The sequence below is a fragment of the Pygocentrus nattereri genome, chromosome 18 (assembly GCF_015220715.1).
Source record: "Pygocentrus nattereri isolate fPygNat1 chromosome 18, fPygNat1.pri, whole genome shotgun sequence".
Taxonomy (NCBI): Eukaryota; Metazoa; Chordata; class Actinopteri; order Characiformes; family Serrasalmidae; genus Pygocentrus; species Pygocentrus nattereri.
Window position 1 is genome coordinate 1,523,055 of NC_051228.1, and position 21,037 is coordinate 1,544,091.

The 21,037-nt window shown below is 39.7% G+C and overlaps 1 protein-coding gene and 1 long non-coding RNA gene across 3 annotated transcripts in view; both read right to left on the bottom strand.

The window, feature by feature from the left end:
* The window catches only part of map6a (microtubule-associated protein 6a), a 26,075-nt gene extending 19,699 nt beyond the window's left edge, over window positions 1-6,376 (bottom strand). For both annotated transcript variants that reach the window (XM_017682521.2, XM_017682520.2), the window contains exon 1: window positions 5,616-6,376. In XM_017682521.2, the coding sequence (XP_017538010.2) occupies window positions 5,616-6,334 (719 nt within the window). In that variant the 5' untranslated portion in view covers window positions 6,335-6,376. The remainder of the gene's footprint in view (window positions 1-5,615) is intronic.
* Window positions 6,377-17,619: 11,243 nt separating this feature from the next.
* On the bottom strand, window positions 17,620-20,582 carry LOC119265972. The gene is made up of 4 exons (XR_005131798.1): window positions 20,115-20,582; window positions 19,136-19,237; window positions 18,118-18,219; window positions 17,620-17,712 (listed from the first exon to the last, which is right to left on the bottom strand). It is a non-coding gene; the product is annotated as an uncharacterized LOC119265972 (long non-coding RNA).
* Between the last annotated feature and the right edge of the window lie 455 nt (window positions 20,583-21,037).

Sequence of the window (21,037 nt, forward strand, 5' to 3'; positions counted from 1 at the left end):
CATTTAAGAGTTAAACACCCACACACTTAAGAGTTAAACACCCACACACTTAAGAGTTAAACACCCACACACTTAAGAGTTAAACACCCACACATTTAAGAGTTAAACACCCACATACTTAAAGAGTTAAACAGCCACACATTTAAGAGTTAAACACCCACACAATTAAGAGTTAAACACCCACACAATTAAGAGTTAAACACCCACACATTTAAGAGTTAAACACCCACACATTTAAGAGTTAAACACCCACACATTTAAGAGTTAAACACCCACACACTTAAGAGTTAAACACCCACACATTTAAGAGTTAAACACCCATACACTTAAGAGTTAAACACCCACACACTTAAGAGTGAAACACCCACACATTTAAGAGTTAAACACCCACACACTTAAGAGTTAAACACCCACACACTTAAGAGTTAAACACCCACACATTTAAGAGTTAAACACCCACACATTTAAGAGTTAAACACCCACACATTTAAGAGTTAAACACCCACACACTTAAGAGTTAAACACCCACACATTTAAGAGTTAAACACCCACACACTTAAGAGTTAAACAGCCACACATTTAAGAGTTAAACACCCACACAATTAAGAGTTAAACACCCACACACTTAAGAGTGAAACACCCACACATTTAAGAGTTAAACACCCACACACTTAAGAGTGAAACACCCACACATTTAAGAGTTAAACACCCACACACTTAAGAGTTAAACACCCACACACTTAAGAGTTAAACACCCACACATTTAAGAGTTAAACACCCACACACTTAAGAGTTAAACACCCACACACTTAAGAGTTAAACACCCACACATTTAAGAGTTAAACACCAGTGACTTTAACGTTAAATGCCAATGCACTCAAACAACTAAGAATGTAATACTTAAATGCAGTTTACAGTACCCATCCATGCATTTAATGTTAAACAATCAGCCTGTAAGTGGTAAACACTCATGCACTGAACAGTTAAACATCATTTTAAGATTAAAGGGCTTCATTTGAGGATCAAACATTAATTTTTGCTGTTCCTGTCATTTTTTGACATTGAAACAGTAAGAAGTTAGAAGTGCAGACTGGACCACCTCCATACAGAATGTAAAAGTGAATATGAATGTAATTCATTACACGTCTCACTAATAATAAGGCTGCATATCGCTGCTGTCAGAACAAAACCTCGTATCTCCAGAATGGTCCCTTTACAGGAGAAGGAAGAAAGCTACTTCACTTTTAATATAAGTCAATGGAACCAGACGTCTTTCCAAGTCATTTTGGGCCACTTCTTTCGGTCCGTTCATCATGAAGAAGTTTACGGAGAATGCGAAGGACAACAGGCTTTTTCAAATGATGTCAAAAACTGAAAAACGACAAAAATTGAGATTTGAGGTTTTGTTCCGACAGCAGCGATGATTAAATTGCAGTAATTACTGTAAACATCTCGTGGTTAATTTGCTGAATGAACACTTGTGCTCGTGGGTATTCTTGGAAGCTGCTGTTAAAGCTTCAGATAAAACACTACGTTACAGCCCGGCGTGGTTGTGTGTGTGGAGTTGGAGGCGAGCTTGGCTGGAGACCAGACGCTCACATGCACCCATTCTTTCCACCTCGCTAAAGAGCGCTAAACCTGTTAGCTTACAACCTTCCCTGCTCTCTGCATCGGCACACGGCAGCGCCGTCTCCTCCCTGACGTTCCACAGGCCTTTAACTCCAGGAGCAGCAGCCGGTGCTCCCGTCGTCCTGTGACCTGCTGTTATTCGCTGTGTCATGCCACGCTGCCATCACAGTGCCATAAAGCTAAAGGTCAGCAGGTCAGCAGCTTTGTGCAGAAGCCCATTCCTGCCACTTTAAATGAAGAAACCAGCACTTAATCATTGTTTTTCCATTAGGAGTGAATGCAGACCACGCCTTGAGTGGAGGGAGATAAGGAGAGGAGGGGAGCAGATTGCTGAGAGCACACTGCACCCCCAGTACCCTGGAGATGCGTGCAGGCGTGGATAAAGAAGAGGAGAAGGGGAGGTGGGGTCCGAAATCCCGTCGCCAGGATGAGGATTGAAGGATGGGTATTTGTAGGAAGCAGGAAGTGAGAAGGAGTTTCAGGTGTGGTCTTTCCTCAAACCAGTTAAACCATAACATAATCATAATTTTGCAATGCTATGTCATACCGTTAGATACTATCTGACTTATAGATAATAAGTCATCATTTTGAGATACTATCTCATTATTTTCAGATACTAAGTCATTGTCCTGAGATACTCTCCTTATTTTGAGATGCTAAGTCATCATTTTGAGATACTATCTCATTATTTTGAAATACTGGGTCATTATTTTGAGACACTATCTCATCATTTTGAGATATTGTCATCATTTTGAGATACTATCTCATTATTTTCAGATACTAAGTCATTGTTCTGAGATACTCTCCTTATTTTGAGATGCTAAGTCATCATTTTGAGATACTATCTCATTATTTTGAAATACTGGGTCATTATTTTGAGACACTATCTCATCATTTTGAGATATTGTCATCATTTTGAGATACTATCTCATTATTTTGACATATTAAGTCATCATTTTGAGATACTCATTGTCATTACTGAGATATTATTTCATTCGTTTGAAAAACTATTTCATTATTTTGAGATACTACCACATTATTTTATACAACTAAGTCTTTATTTTGTGAAACTATGTCATTATTTTTAGACGCTAAATCATTAATTTGAGAAATGTTTTCATTATTCTGAGATGCTTTATGCTTTTGAGATGAAAATATAAATAAATATAATCATACCTATAACCATACCAACAAATAATGCGAAAGTTTTGATGACGAGAAAACGTCAAAATGACTCAGCATATTAATCACCTCAAGATGACGTAATATCTAAAAATAATGACGTAAGAGCTCAAATTAACGGCATGGCAATTCACTTAACAATGAAAAAATAATAATTAGGTGGTAGATTTCTAATGACATGGAATCGCTAAGCTAATGTTTAATCTGAAGCTTTTAACAGACATCATCCAATAACTGTGCTTGTAAAGAGTAAAGAGTTCTGACATAGAACATTCCTAACAACTAACCGGAACCTGCTTAGACTACGACTCGAATTTACAGTCTGTGACTTATCTAGAACTTCCAGAAGGACTAGTGTGATGTATTTTTTCGCCTCTTTTTGAACATCAAAGCATGAGTGGTTGATTCCCCTGACGGCCAAATAAAGTTAGTAGTTAACCTGAGATTTTTTACACTTAACCACTTAGCAACACAATGGCAACCACTCTTAACCCCGTAGCAACCACCTGGAACACCACAGCAGCTGCCTAGCAACCGCCAGGCATGTGTACTTCCTAGAATCTATATATGATGTGCAGATCCTTCAAGCTTCAAAAGGGTTCTTCACACAAAAACGGTTCTCTAAACAACAAACCATGGAAACATCTCCAAAGATCCCTCTCTGGCACATTTCCAGAGGCAGCTGTCAATCAAATCAGCTCTCCTTTCTTCCCGTCACAATGGCGAACTGAAGGAGGCGAACTGACAGGCTCTGAGGTTTCAGCTCCCTGAAAGCAGCTGCTTCCAAAAACAAGTGCTGACGGCTGGAGAAGACGCCAAGAGAACAAAAGAAAGGAGGCAGAAGCGATTTGGAGCAAAAAAGAACGAAATCTCAGCTATTTTTAGACGAGAGAAACAACAGGGGCTTTAAAGCGAAGCACGTTTTTAATGAGCCAAACCCGCCGTGTTGTTTAGATCCACTGTAAGTCTTACGAATACTATTCACGGCTTTTGTAAACGCTTAAAAAGACAGTTCTAAGGCTCTTTAGTAAAGGCAGTGACTCTGTTCAGATGAGTTCTATGTCGAACATGGTGAAATGACGGAGAATGTGTTGTGTCTGGTTTTATGTAGCACCAAAAAGGGTTCTTCTACTGTTTTGGTGTCAATGCTATATACTTCTGATGCTATATAGAACCACATACAACGCCATCAATCCAAAGAACTATTTCACTGTGAAAAGAACCATTCAAACATAAAATGGTTCTAAATGGATAGAACAACTGCTTTTACTAAAGAACCCCTGATTTTAAGAGTATTCGGTTCTGCATTTTGCTCAGTCCTTTTTTGTTGGAGTGGGAAAAACTGTAAACATTATTTCTGTAAACATTAAAATCATCTTACATTTGGCCAATATATCTGATAATGCTCATTATAAGATTGCCACAAGAATATTATAAACCTTTTCAACCTTTTTCCAAACATTTTTACTTGTTTTGACTGTTTTTTTATAGGTTTTATTGAAGAATCATCTTATTCCATAAACAGATCATTTCATTTTATGTGTTATTTCTTTGTATATGTAGATATTATTACTCAAAACAGGCAGAAAAACATCCAATATTGGGCAAAGTTCTATTACAATATTCTTACATTGTGTTACGCTTCATTCAAAAGGCAGTCAAGGCTGAAACACTCCTTAAGGCTTCAAATGGGCGGGGCTAAACTGATGTATTTATGATAAGTGGCCTGTATTTGCTGCATCGCTTCCATATATGGGTTGTATTGATTGGGGACTGAATGGTACATTTGGATAATTTAACTATATTTAGTTGTTTTTGTTGGGGTAGCTCTCCAAACAAGCTACTATTTACTTCTCTCATACTGTAATGAGATTACTTTACTGATTACTTCCTGAAAAAAGTAATCTCACTACTCTATTTCATTACACTACTTCTCTAAAACCCCTTTTCAGTCATTTATTTAGAAAGAAATCATCAGTTAGAAGACCTGTTACTGCCCTTCACTCAAGCAGCACTAGGTCAGTTCTACTGACTAAAAGACGCAGATAATCTACATAGAGGAAATGTATGATTTGAATGCACTGCGGACTGTTTACTGTGTTGTTTACATTCAGTTTTCCACATATGGGCCCTTTAAGGTTCTGTATTTAACGTTCTGTTGGGTCTCTGCACACACACACGCACACACACACACACACACACACACACACACACACACTGGGGATAGCAGTGACGTTGCTGGTCTAAACCCAGCTGTGGCACTCCTTCCATCTGCACCTTACAGCAGCACGCAGACAGATTAACACACAGCTGATCTGCTGCGTCACACACACACACACACACACACACACACACACACACACACACACATTGAATCATTAAATTCTCAGGCTGACTTTACTTCTTAAGTGTTTGCACTCCAGCTTCAAAGCTAATGTAGCATGTAGCTAACAATGGATTAAAATTTATAGATGCTACACCCATGGGTGTAGTGTAACCATGGAAATGTGTGTAGTGTAACCATGGAAATGTGTGTAGTGTAACCATGGAAATGTGTGTAGTGTAACCATGGAAATGTGTGTAGTGTAACCATGGACATGTGTGTAGTGTAACCATGGAATTGGATTGATCCACTTATCAGTAATAATAATTCTTCTTTCTATCATCCAGATTATCACAGTTGGGCAGCAAGAGTCGACACTATTTACAGATTTCCCTACAACATCTGGATCACTGTGAGGACAACAACTGGATTTCAGTCAAAAAGAACATAAACTACAGTTAGATGCAATCCACTTGCTCACCTGTATGAGCTTCCTGCAGTGACCTCCTCCTTAATTTGCCTGTTAAGAGCGTCCACCGCCTCCCTTCCCTTTCCCACGCTAACGGGGGCCTCCCCTGACCCCTCCTTCCCTGTGGTGACCTTGTTCTCCTTCTCCACTCTCTTTGCCTGCCTCTTCTTCCTCTCTCCCACCAGCATCTCCTTCTCCTGCACCTTGTCGGCGGTCTGGCTCTTCTCCAGGCCACTCTCCGGTGCCGGTTTGGGTATCCAAGGGTGGTCACCCTTCCTGGGCAGAGGCCAAGGCTTGTAGTCCTGCCGGTATTGGGTCTGGCTGTCGAAGGGCACCTCTGGGTTGTGATATTCGCTCTTCGGCTTGCAGCTTGGCTCCGGCCGAACCTTCCACGCCTTGAAGTCCTGCCGCATGACAGACCCGGCAGCTTCTTCGCGCCCATCCCGGGTCACTTCCTGTCGAGCTCTGTCCCGTTCTTGATCCCGCTCTTGACTTCTCTCCTGCAGCCGGTCTCGGGTTCTGTCTCGGGTTCGATCTTTCTCCCGATCTCTCTCACGATTTCTTTCCCGATCTCTTTCCCGCTCTCGCTCCCTATCCTTCTGCAGCTGCTGAGTCTCCTCCGATGCCTCCGAGTACTTGACGAAGACCAGTGGCACGGCGATGTCGGCCTTGTCCAGCTGGCTCCAGAATCGGGCCATGCAGCACGCCCTGGCGATGCACGGCCACGCCATGACCCCTACAAACCCTCAAATCCCACCGAAAACCCCTCCGTACCTCCCTAACTCCCCCTCCCCTACCTCCCCGTCCCCCTTCTTCTATTCTGTCACCCCCCTCCTCCTCCTGCTGTCCTCGAGCTGCAGCCGTGTCTCGCCCTCTCGCTCGTCCAGCTGATCAGTGAAAGCCTGGAGCTGTTCGTGCTGAATCTGCACAGCGGAGTGAATCTGCTCTGAGCGACTGAAATGGCGGAGCTTCTGCTTCGCTTTCGCCTTTTAAACCCCCCCCCATCTCCCCTTCTCCTGCTCCTGTCCCCTCCCCATCTCCATCTGTCTGCAGTGGGCGGAGACAGACACAAAGAGAGAGAGAGAGAGAGAGAGAGAGAGAGTGAAACAGAGAGAGAGAGAGAGAGAGAGAGAGTGAGAGTGAGAGTGAGAGAGAGAGAGAAAGGAGAGAGAGAGGAGAGAGAGAGAGAGAGAGAGTGAAACAGAGAGAGAGAGAGAGAGAGAGAGAGAGAAAGGAGAGAGAGTGAAACAGAGAGAGAGAGAGAGAGAGAGAGAGAGATAGAAAGGAGAGAGAGTGAAACAGAGAGAGAGAGAAAGAGAGGGAGTGAGAGAGAGAGAGAGAGAGAGAGAAAGGAGAGAGAGTGAAACAGAGAGAGAGAGAGAGAGAGAGAGAGAGAGAGAGAGAAAGGAGAGAGAGTGAAACAGAGAGAGAGAGAAAGAGAGGGAGTGAGAGAGAGAGAGAGAGAGAAAGGAGAGAGAGTGAAACAGAGAGAGAGAGAGAGAGAGAGAGAGAGAGAGAGAGAGAGAAAGGAGAGAGAGTGAAACAGAGAGAGAGAGAAAGAGAGGGAGTGAGAGAGAGAGAGAGAGAGAAAGGAGAGAGAGTGAAACAGAGAGAGAGAGAAAGAGAGGGAGTGAGAGAGAGAGAGAGAGAGAAAGGAGAGAGAGTGAAACAGAGAGAGAGAGAGAGAGAGAGAGAGAGAGAGAGAGAGAAAGGAGAGAGAGTGAAACAGAGAGAGAGAGAAAGAGAGGGAGTGAGAGAGAGAGAGAGAGAGAAAGGAGAGAGAGTGAAACAGAGAGAGAGAGAGAGAGAGAGAGTGAGAGAGAGAGAGAGAGAGAAAGGAGAGAGAGAGAAACAGAGAGAGAGAGAAAGAGAGGGAGTGAGAGAGAGAGAGAGAGAGAGGGGGGGGGGGGAGCTTTTCTCTGCTGAACTCAACATCCACATGATAAAAACACATCACAGAGAGCTTGAAGGATCTTTCAGGAAGCACAGCAGGCTTACATTCAGAAAGTGTGATGAAACTCAATATACCAATTAATCTCAATATTCAGCAAATCTTTTATTTGTAAAGCACAATCTTGAATTTACAAAGATATGCAAAACATTTTGCCATAGAGCTCAGAGCACAACGATCTAGAATATATATGTGTTTTTTTGTCGCTAACAACACTGAATGCCTGTGACCTTCGACCCCTCAGGCGGCGCTGCATTAAAAACCCACATCATTCTGTAACGGATATTCCCACATGGGCTCAGGAACACTTCGGAAAACCACTGTCAGTGAACTCAGTTCGTCGCTCCGTCTACAAGTGCAGGTTAAAACTCTGCCATGCAAAGCGAAGCCACATATCAACACCACCCAGAAACGCCGCCGGCTTCTCTGGGCCGAGCTCATCTGAGATGGACTGACGCAGAGTGGAAAAGTGTCCTGTGGTCTGACGCGTCCACATTTCACACTGTTTCTGGAAATCATGGACGTCGTGTCCTCCAGACCAAAGAGGAAAAGGACTGTCCGGATTGTTTTCAGCTCAAAGTTCAAAAGCCAGCATCTCTGATGGTGGTGGTGGGGGGGGGGGGGGGGGGGGGGGGGGGGGGGGGGGGGTGTTAGTGCCCATGGCAGGGGTAACCTGCACATCTGTGAAGGCCCCATTAATGCTGAAAGGTACATACAGGTTTTGGAGCAACATCTGCTGCCATCCAAGCCCCTGTCCCAACTTCTCTGGAACGTGTTGCAGGCATCAAATTCAAAATGAGTGAATATTTGCAAAAACAGTAAAGTTTATCTGTTTGAACATTAAATATCTCGTCTTTGTAGTGGATTCCATTGAATGTAGGTTGAAAAGGATTTGCAAATCATCATATTCTGTTTTTATTTATGTTTTACACAACGTCCCAACTTCACTGGAATTGTGTGTAGGAAAAAATCTTTTTACACTGACTTTCTTTGTAGGTTAAAGTTTTTCCTTCTCCTGTAAAATGACTGTTTTGGAGATGGAGTGATGATATCAGATGTACAGTAAGTGAAGGAGACGGGAGCTGAGGGTGGTGGGGTGCGGTTTTCTGTGCTGTTATCTGTAGAGCGTGTGCTGTTATATAAGAGCTCCATCTCTCCACGTTCGACTTTTTACGAGGCTGAAGTCGCTTCTCATTCGCCAGCTTCTTGTTCTAATTTCCCAGTTCCGCCTTAAATCATGCCTGAGAAGAAAGATGGTCCTTCAAGGGTTCCTTAATAAAGACAATGTTTCTATATAGAGCCAGGAACCCTTTGCGTCCTAAACCATTCTTTGCATGGTGAAAGGTTCTTCAGATTGATTGAGAATGTTATATATATATGGTTCTATAGAGAACCTGTTTTAGAAAGGGTTTCATATAGCACCAAAAAGGGTTCTTCTATTGTCACGATTTCAAGCTTATAACATTTCACCACGCAAAGAATCACTTAAGCATGCAAATGTTTATAGTTCTATAGTTCTCTAGAACTATTGTCTTTACTAAAGAACCCTTGAAGAACCGTCTGTTTTAAGAGTGCACATGAAGAACCAAATGCAAAGACTGACATTTATAAAACAAAACGGTAACATGTTACTGTAGGGCGCTGTTCATTTATCATAGCCTACATTACACCTACATAAGCTTGTCATGACAACTGACATAACCCTACATAACTGTTTATAAATGCTTGTTCCAATAAGCGTCATTCTTTATAAAGGTTACGTCGCCAATTTTGATCAAAGTCAGCTAAAGTAGCCTTTATAACAGATGATACCTGTTGTAATAAGCATTTATAGACAGTTATGTAGCGTTATGTCAGTTGTCATGACAAGCTTATGTAGGTATCATGTAGCCTTACAAACAGCACTTTACAGTAAAGTGTTACCAACAGAACCTTACATTAAAAATACAGTCAGAAAGCAGGAAACCACAGTGGAACCTAATGAAGCTCTAATCAACAGTTATTAATGCTGCGTTCTGCATTGAGTGGTCCGTTGTTCTGTGTGACGGAACCACATGTTCTTGTGTTTTCCTTCAGGCTCTTTAGCCACCTGTCCAGACTCAGTGGAGGTCAGTGCTGAACCTGCCTGACTGTTAGAACTACATAGTTAGTATGGCTCTCCAAAGGTTCTTTACTTAAGGCAATGGTTCTATTTAGAACTATGAGTTCTACACAGAACCATATCATGCTTATGTGGTTCGTTGTGTGGTGAAATGTGCAATACTCCATTAGTGCTCATTCGTTCCCTCCTACATCTATTCATTCAATATCATTCTTTCTTTATTTCTTTCTTTCTTTAGTGAAATGATTTTCCATTCATTCATTCATTCATTCATTCATTCATTCATTCATTCATTTGTTCGTTCAATATCATTCTTTCTTTCTTTCTTTAGTGAAATGATTTTCCATTCCATTAAATGACCATTCATTCATTCATTCATTCATTCATTCATTCATTCATTCATTCGTTCATTCATTCATTCATTTGTTCATTCAATATCATTCTTTCTTTCTTTAGTGAAATGATTTTCCATTCCATTAAATGACCATTCATTCATTCATTCATTCATTCATTCATTCATTCGTTCATTCATTCATTCATTCGTTCATTCATTCGTTCATTCATTCATTTGTTCATTCAATATCATTAATTCTTTCTTTCTTTAGTGAAATGATTTTCCATTCCATTAAATGACCATTCATTCATTCATTCATTCATTCATTTCTTCATTCGTTCATTCATTCATTTCTTCATTCGTTCATTTGTTCATTCAATATCATTCTTTCTTTATTTCTTTCTTTCTTTAGTGAAATGATTTTCCATTCATTCATTCATTCATTCATTCCTTCATTCATTCATTCATTTGTTCGTTCAATATCATTCTTTCTTTCTTTCTTTAGTGAAATGATTTTCCATTCCATTAAATGACCATTCATTCATTCATTCATTCATTCATTCATTCATTCATTCATTCGTTCATTCATTCATTCATTCATTCATTCATTCATTCATTGTCCTGTGTACAAATTCACATATTGACAACTCACTCACTCATGCATTCTGTATTTTTTCATTCATTCATTCACTTATTTGTTCTTCCTTCCTTTCTTTCTTTCTGGTCCAGTGTTCTGTGTGAGGGAACCAGATGTTCTTGTGTTTTCCTTCAGGCTCCTTAGCCACCTGTCCAGACTCAGTGGTGAACCGTGACTGTTAGAACTACATAGTTAGTTTGGCTCTCCAAAGGTTCCTTAGCAAAGACAATGGTTCTATTTAGAAGCACTTCATGCCTCTATGATTCTTGTGTGGTAAAATGGTCCTTAAGATAAGATAAGATCATCTTTATCAGCAGCAGACACACACACACACACACACACACACACACACACACACACACACACACACACCACACACACACACACACACCACACACACACACACACACCACACACACCACACACACACACACACCACACACACCACACACACACACACACCACACACACCACACACACACACACACACACCACACACACACACACACACACACACAAACACACACACACACACACACACACCACACACACCACACACACACCACACACACACACACACACACACACACACACACACACCACACACACACACACACACCACACACACACACACACACACACACACACACACACACACACACACACCACACACACACACACACACACACACACCACACACACACACACACACACACACACAAACACACACACACACACACACACACACACTCACACCACACACACCACACACACACACACACACACCACACACACACACACACACACACACACACACAAACACACACACACACACACACACCACACACACCACACACACACACACACACACACACACACACACACACCACACACACCACACACACACACACACCTATACTTGTAATTATCTCTTAAGGGGGACACCAGTCAGGGACATGCTATTCGGGGACACCACTTTCCCGTGGTCCTACAGACATGAAAAAAATCATGCAAGTATAATTAAAATTAAGAAACACCAAGATCATCTCAGATTTTTGATTTAACCAAGTAAGTTTCCCAGTGTGTTCTGATTCTGCCAAATGGGGACTTGGGACTAAATTTGCATAACACAGAAATTCTGTGATTATTATAACTTCCTGAGGACGGTACTTGGGACCGAATTTGCATACACACAGATCAGTTAAATAACATCAGGGGGACATTTAAAATCATTAAACTCCAAATGTAACTCAAAATATTTGTAGTTTCTTTAAGTGCATACACAAGACAGCCATCTTGGTTTAACAAATTATTCCTTTTTTTTCCAGTCAAATAAATGTATTTTGTATTCACATAACACAATCCTAGTCTATAGCACTGTGATTTAGTCTAGAGCGCTTTAGACAGTTTTTAGCTTCAATGGACAAAGAACTACTACATGCCCATATACCATTTTCACTGCCCTACAAAACTTGAACTTATTTTTGTCCTTTTAAATTTAGAACACATGAAAGCAACAATGCGATTGTGAACAGTGTGCCAAAACCTTTTTATTTTTTATTTGGAAAAGTCAGCTCTTACACGTATACACCAATCAGATATAACATTCTGACCACCTCCTTGTTTCTATGCTCATTGTCCATTTTATCAGCTCCACTTACTGTATAGCTGCACTTTGTAGTTCTACAGTTACAGACTGTAGTCCATCTGTTTCTCTGATACTTTGTTAGCCCCCTAAACACTGTGTCTACTCACTGTCCACTCTATTAGACACTCCTACCTTGTCGGTCCACCTTGTAGATGTAAAGTCAGAGACGACAGCTCATCTGCTGCTGCACAGTTTGTGTTGGTCATCCTCTAGTCCTTCATCAGTGGTCACAGGACGCTGCCCACAGGATGCTGCCCACAGGGTGCTGCCCACAGGGTGCTGCCCACAGGGTGCTGCCCACAGGACGCTGTTGGCTGGATATTTTTGGTTGGTGGACTATTCTCAGTCCAGCAGTGATACTGAGGTGTTTAAAAACTCCAGCAGCGCTTCTGTGTCTGATCCACTCAGACCAGCACAACACACACTAACACAACACCACCACGTCAGTGTTACTGCAGTGCTGAGAATGACCCACCACCCAAATAGTACCTGCTCTGTGAGGGTCCATGGGGGTCCTGACCACTGAAGAACAGGGTAACAGAGTATCAGAGAAACAGATGGACTACAGTCTGTAACTGTAGAACTACAGAGTGCAGCTATACAGTAAGTGGAGCTGATAAAGTGGACAGTGTGTAGAAACGAGCAGGTGGTCAGAATGTTATGCCTTATCAGTGTATTTACATGTTTTTCAAATGAAATAAACAAAAAAAAAAAATACAAATTGTGGCTCAAATCTCTCTTGTAAGCCACAACGCATTTGTGAACATAGAATTTGACACTCTGCCAATCTCTGTTTTTAAGCGCTGAAGGCTCAGCTCTTTTGCACTGTTCGCAAGGTAGCTTCCCTGGGACACGGCATGAAGTGATAAAGTTTTTCAGGTGTGTTTCCACGGCCTGGATCTCAATCACTTCAACAGCTTTTCTTCTTTTCTGTACATGTGTTTTACCTAAGTATGAGAAATAAATATTATTATAAAGGAAAACACAGAACAGTGATTAAGTAAATAGTGAATTTGTTGAACTGTTTCAATCATGTTGTTGAACTCTCACAAGAAATTATTAAAATTATTTTGTGTGGACATTACATTGGTATTTAAAACTTCAGATGCAAGCATAAGAACCGCTGATAATCATCACTCACAAAAGTTAATAAGACAAACAACAGCAAAAGAACAAAGTATACTAGGAGTGTTAAAAATCAATTTTCTGACAATTTGTGGCTTTAAAATGATCTGCCAGTTTAGTACCCCGTATTAACACTGTCTGGCCATTTTATCAGTAATCATACTATACAGATGCATTACATATGTGTACCATTACTAACTGTAGCTCACACGTTGCTTGAAAAGTCAAGCTGTGGTGTTAGAGATCATCACACAATTACAGGAAGAAACGATCAGTCATTTCAACAAACTCAAACACACACAGAAACGTTCATGTGGGATGAGGTCAAATGGCGAGAGAGATTAATAGATCTATGGATTAGATGTAAATGAAATGAAATGCTGATTATTTTGTCCTGTAATTGTGTGATGGTCTCTAACACTGCAGCTTGATGCAGGAGCAGAAACACCGTGGGCCATTTGCTGTGAAGGAGAACTACACTTTCCTCAACACTTACACTTTTCCTTAACTACCCAAATCACAATCAGACCTAATGAGCATTTCTGTTCATTATCTCATCACTCTAACATATAAAAACCAGTCAGACAGTCTCAGGGACATATTAGCAGCTTGTGTCTATTACATTACTTTGTGCACAAATCAAAAAACCAAATAACGCATGTTGAGTTAAAAAGAAAACATGACCACGATTAAAAGAAATGAGGGAACGATTTAAGAAATCGTAACCACAAATAAAAGAAAAACGTGTGTACGAACTGCAAAATGTTCTCTCAAGTTTATTTTTTTTCCTCCGTCCCCTCCAGGGCTCCATAATATATGGAAACTATGCTGCAAGAACAGCCAGTTTTGAATTCAGGTTCTGCATCACCGGAACCAACCTATTCAGCTTACTGCCTATTTACACTGAGGTTCTAAAAAGTCTTTCACTTCTGAATGAGGTGCAAAGCACAATCTAATCTGAACAGAGATAACTGATCATATTTCAATCTTAGAGGCATAGAAACAAAAACCTGTTTAATTTTGTTTAAAAGAAAGAGGCTGGGTTGGGAAATGGTCATGTAGAAATGATTTTGACCACTCAAGTAATAAGTAGACCTCAAGAAAAAAAAAAAAACAATTAAATGTGTCATATAGTCCGTTTAAGCAATGACCAGTGGCAAAAAATAATATAAAATCTGTTCACTGTGGTCACTAAAACATGAGGTTTAGGCGATTTAACTTCATATCTTTATTTTGTGTTGAATGACAATTTTATTTATACTAGATTACACTATTCCTTTAATTAATTCAGTGCAAAAATGTAAAAGACAGATAATTTAGAAGATGTTCCTGTTTTTCTGATGACATGTAATCAGGTAAGAAATACAGTGAAATAAGGTGTCCTGCCTGGCTCTGCCATTGTTGCTGCTTAGTGAGTTTTGTTTCCACAGCTACAGTTTTAAGAGAGAATTTTTTTCAGCATAGCTTTCATACCAACTGTTTCATTTAACTTGTCATACCAGTGACCCTGACCTATGCCAATGCAACAGGCACAGCAGTGTTGCTGTGTACACCTATCGGCCACTTTATCAGATATCTGTACTTGATAATGATAAGGTATGTGGTCCTAACAGGCTCAGAACTGCTGCAGACTCCATCATTCTCTATCACTTCAGGACTTTTATTTAGATCCATAACTTCAAGGTTGCTTCTCTCTGTAACACCCATGACACCTGAAGATGTGCTATGAGGGACAAGATTAGAGGGGGTAGCTTCATCCACAGAAGACAGACACCTCCATTTCACTGGTTTACGGGAGGTACTACTCTCTGAACTACTTTTGTTCCCTTCATCTCTAGAGTCAAGGACGTACTCCTCTCCACTGTCTAAAGTAGAATCAAATAGCTCATCTGAATCTTCAGGAACAAACCCTCTCATCTAAAAATCAATATTACAAGGGTAATTTTTGAAATGCATCAGAACATCAGAAATTAAAAGGCAAATTCATAAACCAAGCCTATATGACAAGTATTTGTCTCCTGCATGATTTTCTGAATATTTACTTTTTTCATGGATTGCTGAAAGACACATGACTACTGAATTGGGATTCCAATATAATATACACCATATTGCCAAAAGTATTCAGTCACCCATCCAAATAATTGAATTCAGGTATTCCAATCACTTCCATGGCCACAGGTGTATAAAGCCGAGCCCCTAGGCCTGCAGACTGCTTCTACAGACATTAGTGAAAGAATGGGTCGCTCTCAGGAGCTCAGTGAATTCCAGCGTGGTGCTGTGATCGGACGCCACCTGTGCAGCAAGTCCAGTCGTGAAATTTCCTCACTACTAAATATTCCACAGTCAACTGTCAGTGGGATTATAACAAAGTGGAAGCGACTGGGAACGACAGCAACTCAGCTACAAAGTGGTCAGCCACGTAAAACGACAGAGCGGGGTCAGCGGATTCTGAGGGGCATAGTGCGCAGAGGTCACCGACTTTCTGCAGAGTCAATCACTACAGACCTCCAAACTTCATGTGGCCTTCAGATCAGCTCAAGAACAGCGTATAGAGCTTCATGGAATGGGTTTCCATGGCCGAGCAGCTGCATCCAAGCCTTACATCACCAAGTGCAATGCAAAGCGTCAAAGGCAGTGGTGCAAAGCGTCAAAGGCAGTGGTGGTGTGGGGTTGTTTTCAGGAGTTGGGCTCAGCCCCTTAGTTCCAGTGAAAGGAACTCTTAATGCTTTTAGCAGACCAAAAGATTTTGGACAGTTTCATGCTCCCAACCTCCCCAAACTATTATGCATATACAAAGAAATATTTTACAAGAATAAAATTACACAATTCTGAAAAGAGCTGTGAATTAGTTTCTAGTTTTGTGCCATACTACCTGATGTACAAATTATGGAAGATCTAGGATGTCTAGTAAAACAGTCACTACATTCTGCAGAATGAACATCATACCCATGTTCAGTCTCAGTGATTCTAGTGTCAAAGTATGGGCATGACTTGGCTCACTGCAAGAGGCATTGGCAAAAAGGAATTCAGTGGTGTATTTGAGAATTTCACAGGAGGATATCAGCCCAATCAGTTTAGAAGTAAACCTGGTGTTCAATTTGATCAAAGAGCAACAGAACAGGTGAAAATACAAAATCAAGCATACTTACGTCTAAAGAAAATGAAAATTAGATATGGAATGCCCCTTAGTCAATACCCAGACATAAATTCCACTGAGATATCATATTAAGTCAACTAAAGATCAAAACTTTTACCCCTTTCTGTAAAGAGCATTTACTTTACCTTATTTGCACAGATTGATGGAGATATGAGGTGTGCGAAATATTTCATGAAGCTCTATTTTAACTGCTGAAATGTTAAAAACTTCTCCTTTCACGATTCCAGATTGTGATAAACATCCTATATTATGTCACAGTTTGCCATAGAAATTAGAAGATATAACAAAAATAAATTTTTAATAATAATAATAAATTGCTGACTACATCTGAATATTGTGAATTTTTTCCCTCATCTTGCTTGGTGTGTAATAACCTTAACATGTGCTCATAGCACGACATTGCAGTGGCAGTGAGAGTTTGTTAAATAATGGCTGTTGTGTGTCTATGGCCTGCAGCTTTTTTAATGTTTTGAAGTTCACAATAGCGTTACTGTGTGTCTTTAACATTGCAATATACTGCATATACATTATACTGGCACATGCCCATAAATTAATTGAAATTTTAAGCTATGAATTAATATTCTAATGAAACTTATCTGCATTGGAATGAATATGAAATACTTACTAGAATACTTCTAGTCCTTCTTAATTTAGGTACACGCGCATGCTCGTCATCAGTATTTCCAGACGAAGAACTCTTCAATAAAAGAAGAAAAACATACAACATTGTTGAGGGAGTTGCAGAGTTAAATCAATGTAAAAAAGAAGCATGCTCATAACATAGTTAAATTGTCGGTAGATTTAATACTGTATGGAATGATTTAACTTCAGCCTGTTACATTTGTGCAACTAAGACTGGGAAGGTGCATTGATATGAGAGCCTATATTACGTTCTAACATTTCTTCTCAGAATTGTATGAAAGTTCATTCATTCTGAATTGTTAGTGTGCTATACTGTAATTAGAAACTTCTTGTCATTCAAAAGTTCAGCTGAGCCCATGTCCTGATTACAACTTCAGAAAGCTTTTAAAAACTAATGACTTTTAAAGAAATGTACCTGCCCAGAACTGCTGTTGTTGCTGTGATCCTTCAGAGGCTCTGACTGACGAGACATAGGGGTGACCCATGCAATCTTCTCAGGATTGGAATTTCTCATCTGTAAAGTTCAAATGTACATGACTACGAGAGACTTGAACATGAATAGGTAGAACAGGTAGCAAGAAGGAGTCTTGACTATGACAGTGGCTAATGATTCTCTTTGACAAAACAGCAAAACTGTGTCCTACTCTGTCATCTGTAATATTATATATTTTGGAATTAAAATGTGAGATAATGATAAAACATACTTTGCAAAGCCCAAGGTATGCTTAAAATCCTACACAATTTCAGTATTGAGTATATAACTTAGGCTGACAAGTATACACACACAAGTTAGTCAAGTATGAAAATGACCTTAAAGTAAGCAAAATCTGTACTGTGCTCTAAGAAGCACTTGTAGAAAATTCAGAGTTGGTGATTTTCATGCCTAACAAACACTTGTGAATAACCACAAGAGACTTACCTTATCACTTGCTGAGGAACATGCAGACAGAGCAGGTCTGGACTGCAATGGCAGACAGTCCTCTTGAGCACTGCTCTCTGAAATTGTGTCCTTCTTAGACCTCTGCAAATATATGGTACAATTTTACAAAATCATGAATTAGTACACAACTGAAGAGATGCTATGCAATTGAACAAAAACCCCTTTAAGAATATTATCCTTTAGACAAGAATGAGAACAATCAAAAGGCTTCAACTCCATACTTTAAACAGATTTTCAGAAAGTAGGTGGTTAAATCTTGGCCCGTCATGATCACTTTTGTCATACAAATAATAGTGATTAATGATTTAATTGTTCACTGTATGCAAGCCAAAAGTAGCTGAATTAGCTGATTAACCTGTGTTTGCTTAGTAGCTAAATAATAAATTACACTGTTGTGTGCATATACATACTCACAAGTGTCTACAGATTAATAAGTTATGAAAAGAATTATGAGTAGAGTTTTTCCCACAAAGAACTAAATCATCAAAACGAATTTTGCCATCATACATGCTAAAAACTTTAGAACTAGCTGCACTGTTAACCAAAACAAACATTACTCACTCTAAGTCATAACTGTTTTCATAAGCCTCATAATGTCATCAAGTATATTTATTTCCTCACCACAATGCACCCAGTTCAAATTCTGCTTTTTGTAACAATGACTGTGAAATCTAATGACTTACATAATTGTGATCATGTCAAATAAATTTAGCGTTTATGTAATAACTGTGACAAGCTTACATTAATGAGGTACATCAATAGTTCCATTCAACAACAGTGAATACAAAAATTAAAAAAAAAAAATGAATTCAAGGTCAAAAATACTTTGAGGACGCCTAACACACTTTATGACCGTCTAATTATCACAGCTCAAGATATACTTTTCCCCTTTGATTTTCTAATTCTACATATACTGTAAAGATGCTAAATTCAATTTCAACCTTGTTGGCAATTTTCAGATCTAAGAAACACTTGGGAATGACCACAAGAGACTTACTTGATCACTTGCTAAGGAACAAGCAAACAGAACAGGTCCTGATTGCAACAGCTGATAGTTCTCTTGAGCACTGTTTTCTGATATTGTGTTCTTTCCAGTCCTCTGTAAATATATGGTACAAATAGACAGCAAGTGTGACCAAAGTACAAGAAATGCTACGTAATTTAAAGATAAGTTCTCTGTTTATGTATAAAAATATTGACACTTTAGAATCACAATGAGACAAATCAGAAATCTTCAGCTCCAGACATTGACCTGGATTATCTGCTGGATTTTCATCTTTGGTTGGAATAAAATTGGTCCTTAATTACATACAAAATGTATTTACAAACAGTAAACAAGATTAAGAAACTGAATTCTAAAACTTACAGACTGAGGTAAAAGATTTCAACATTAAAATCGGACATTTAGACAGGCTTTATAATGCTTACATCTGTCACTCAAAGTGCTTATGCACATTAAGGCCTAAACATTCTTTGTGAGGACACTTAACACATTTTGTGACCAGGACACAATTCAAAGACAGACTTCCTATATACATAACACTTCTATTACATTGGACCAAACATAAAGCAGAAGACATGTTACAACTTTGCAAAACTCAAACATGCACTGAGATATGCAAATGTAGTGTTTCCTCACTGCTTACACACATTAAGGCCTAAACATTCTTTGTGAGGACGCTTAACACATTTTGTGACCATGTGACTTGTGGGGACACTATCCTGGCTGAGAGTATTTTCCCAACATCTCTCTCATTTACACATATTTAACCAAACCCTGCATCGTGGGGACTCCGTGAAGTCATCACATACAACAAACATAACTGACAAAATATGATGTTCTGGAACTTCCAAACTTGCTCACGATATACTTTTGCCCTTTCATTTTCTAATTCTATATATCATAAAGCTACACGTATCAAAGTTGGCTGTTTTCATATCTAAGGAACACCTGTCAATGACCAAAAGAGGCTTACCTGATCACTTGCTGAGGAACAAGTAGATAGAACAGGTTCTGACGGGGATGGTGGCTGATTCTCTTTGATGTTACTCTTGGAAACTGTGTCCTCCCTGATTTGTTCAAATATGGTACATTGAGAAATTAACCAAGAAATTCAAAGACAGACTTCATATACACATAACACTTCTATTACATTGGACCAAACATAAAGCAGAAGACATGTTACAACTTTGCAAAACTCAAACATGCACTGAGATATGCAAATGTAGTGTTTCCTCACTGCTTACACACATTAAGGCCTAAACATTCTTTGTGAGGACGCTTAACACATTTTGTGACCATGTGACTTGTGGGGACACTAGGCTAGCTAACAGTATTTTCCCAACATCTCTCTCATTTACACATATTTAACCAAAGCCTGCATTGTGGGGACTCCGTGAAGTCATCACATACATTAAACATAACTGACAAAATATGACGTTCTGGAACTTCCAAACTTGCTCACGACATACTTTTGCCCTTTCATTTTCTAATTTTATATATCGTAAAGCAACATGTATCAAAGTTGGCTGTTTTCACATCTAAGGAACACCTGTCAATGACCAAAAGAGGCTTACCTGATCACTTGCTGAGGAACAAGTAGATAGAACAGGTTCTAACGGGGATGGTGGCTGACTCTCTTTGATGTTACTCTTGGAAACTGTGTCCTCCCTGACCTGTTCAAATATGGTACATTGAGAAATTAACCAAGAAATTCAAAGACAGACTTCCTATATACAAATAACACTTCTATTACATTGGACCAAACATAAAGCAGAAGACATGTTACAACTTTGTAAAACTCAAAACATGCACTGAGATATGCAAATGTAATGTTTCCTCACTGCTTACACACATTAAGGCCTAAACATTCTTTGTGAGGACGCTTAACACATTTTG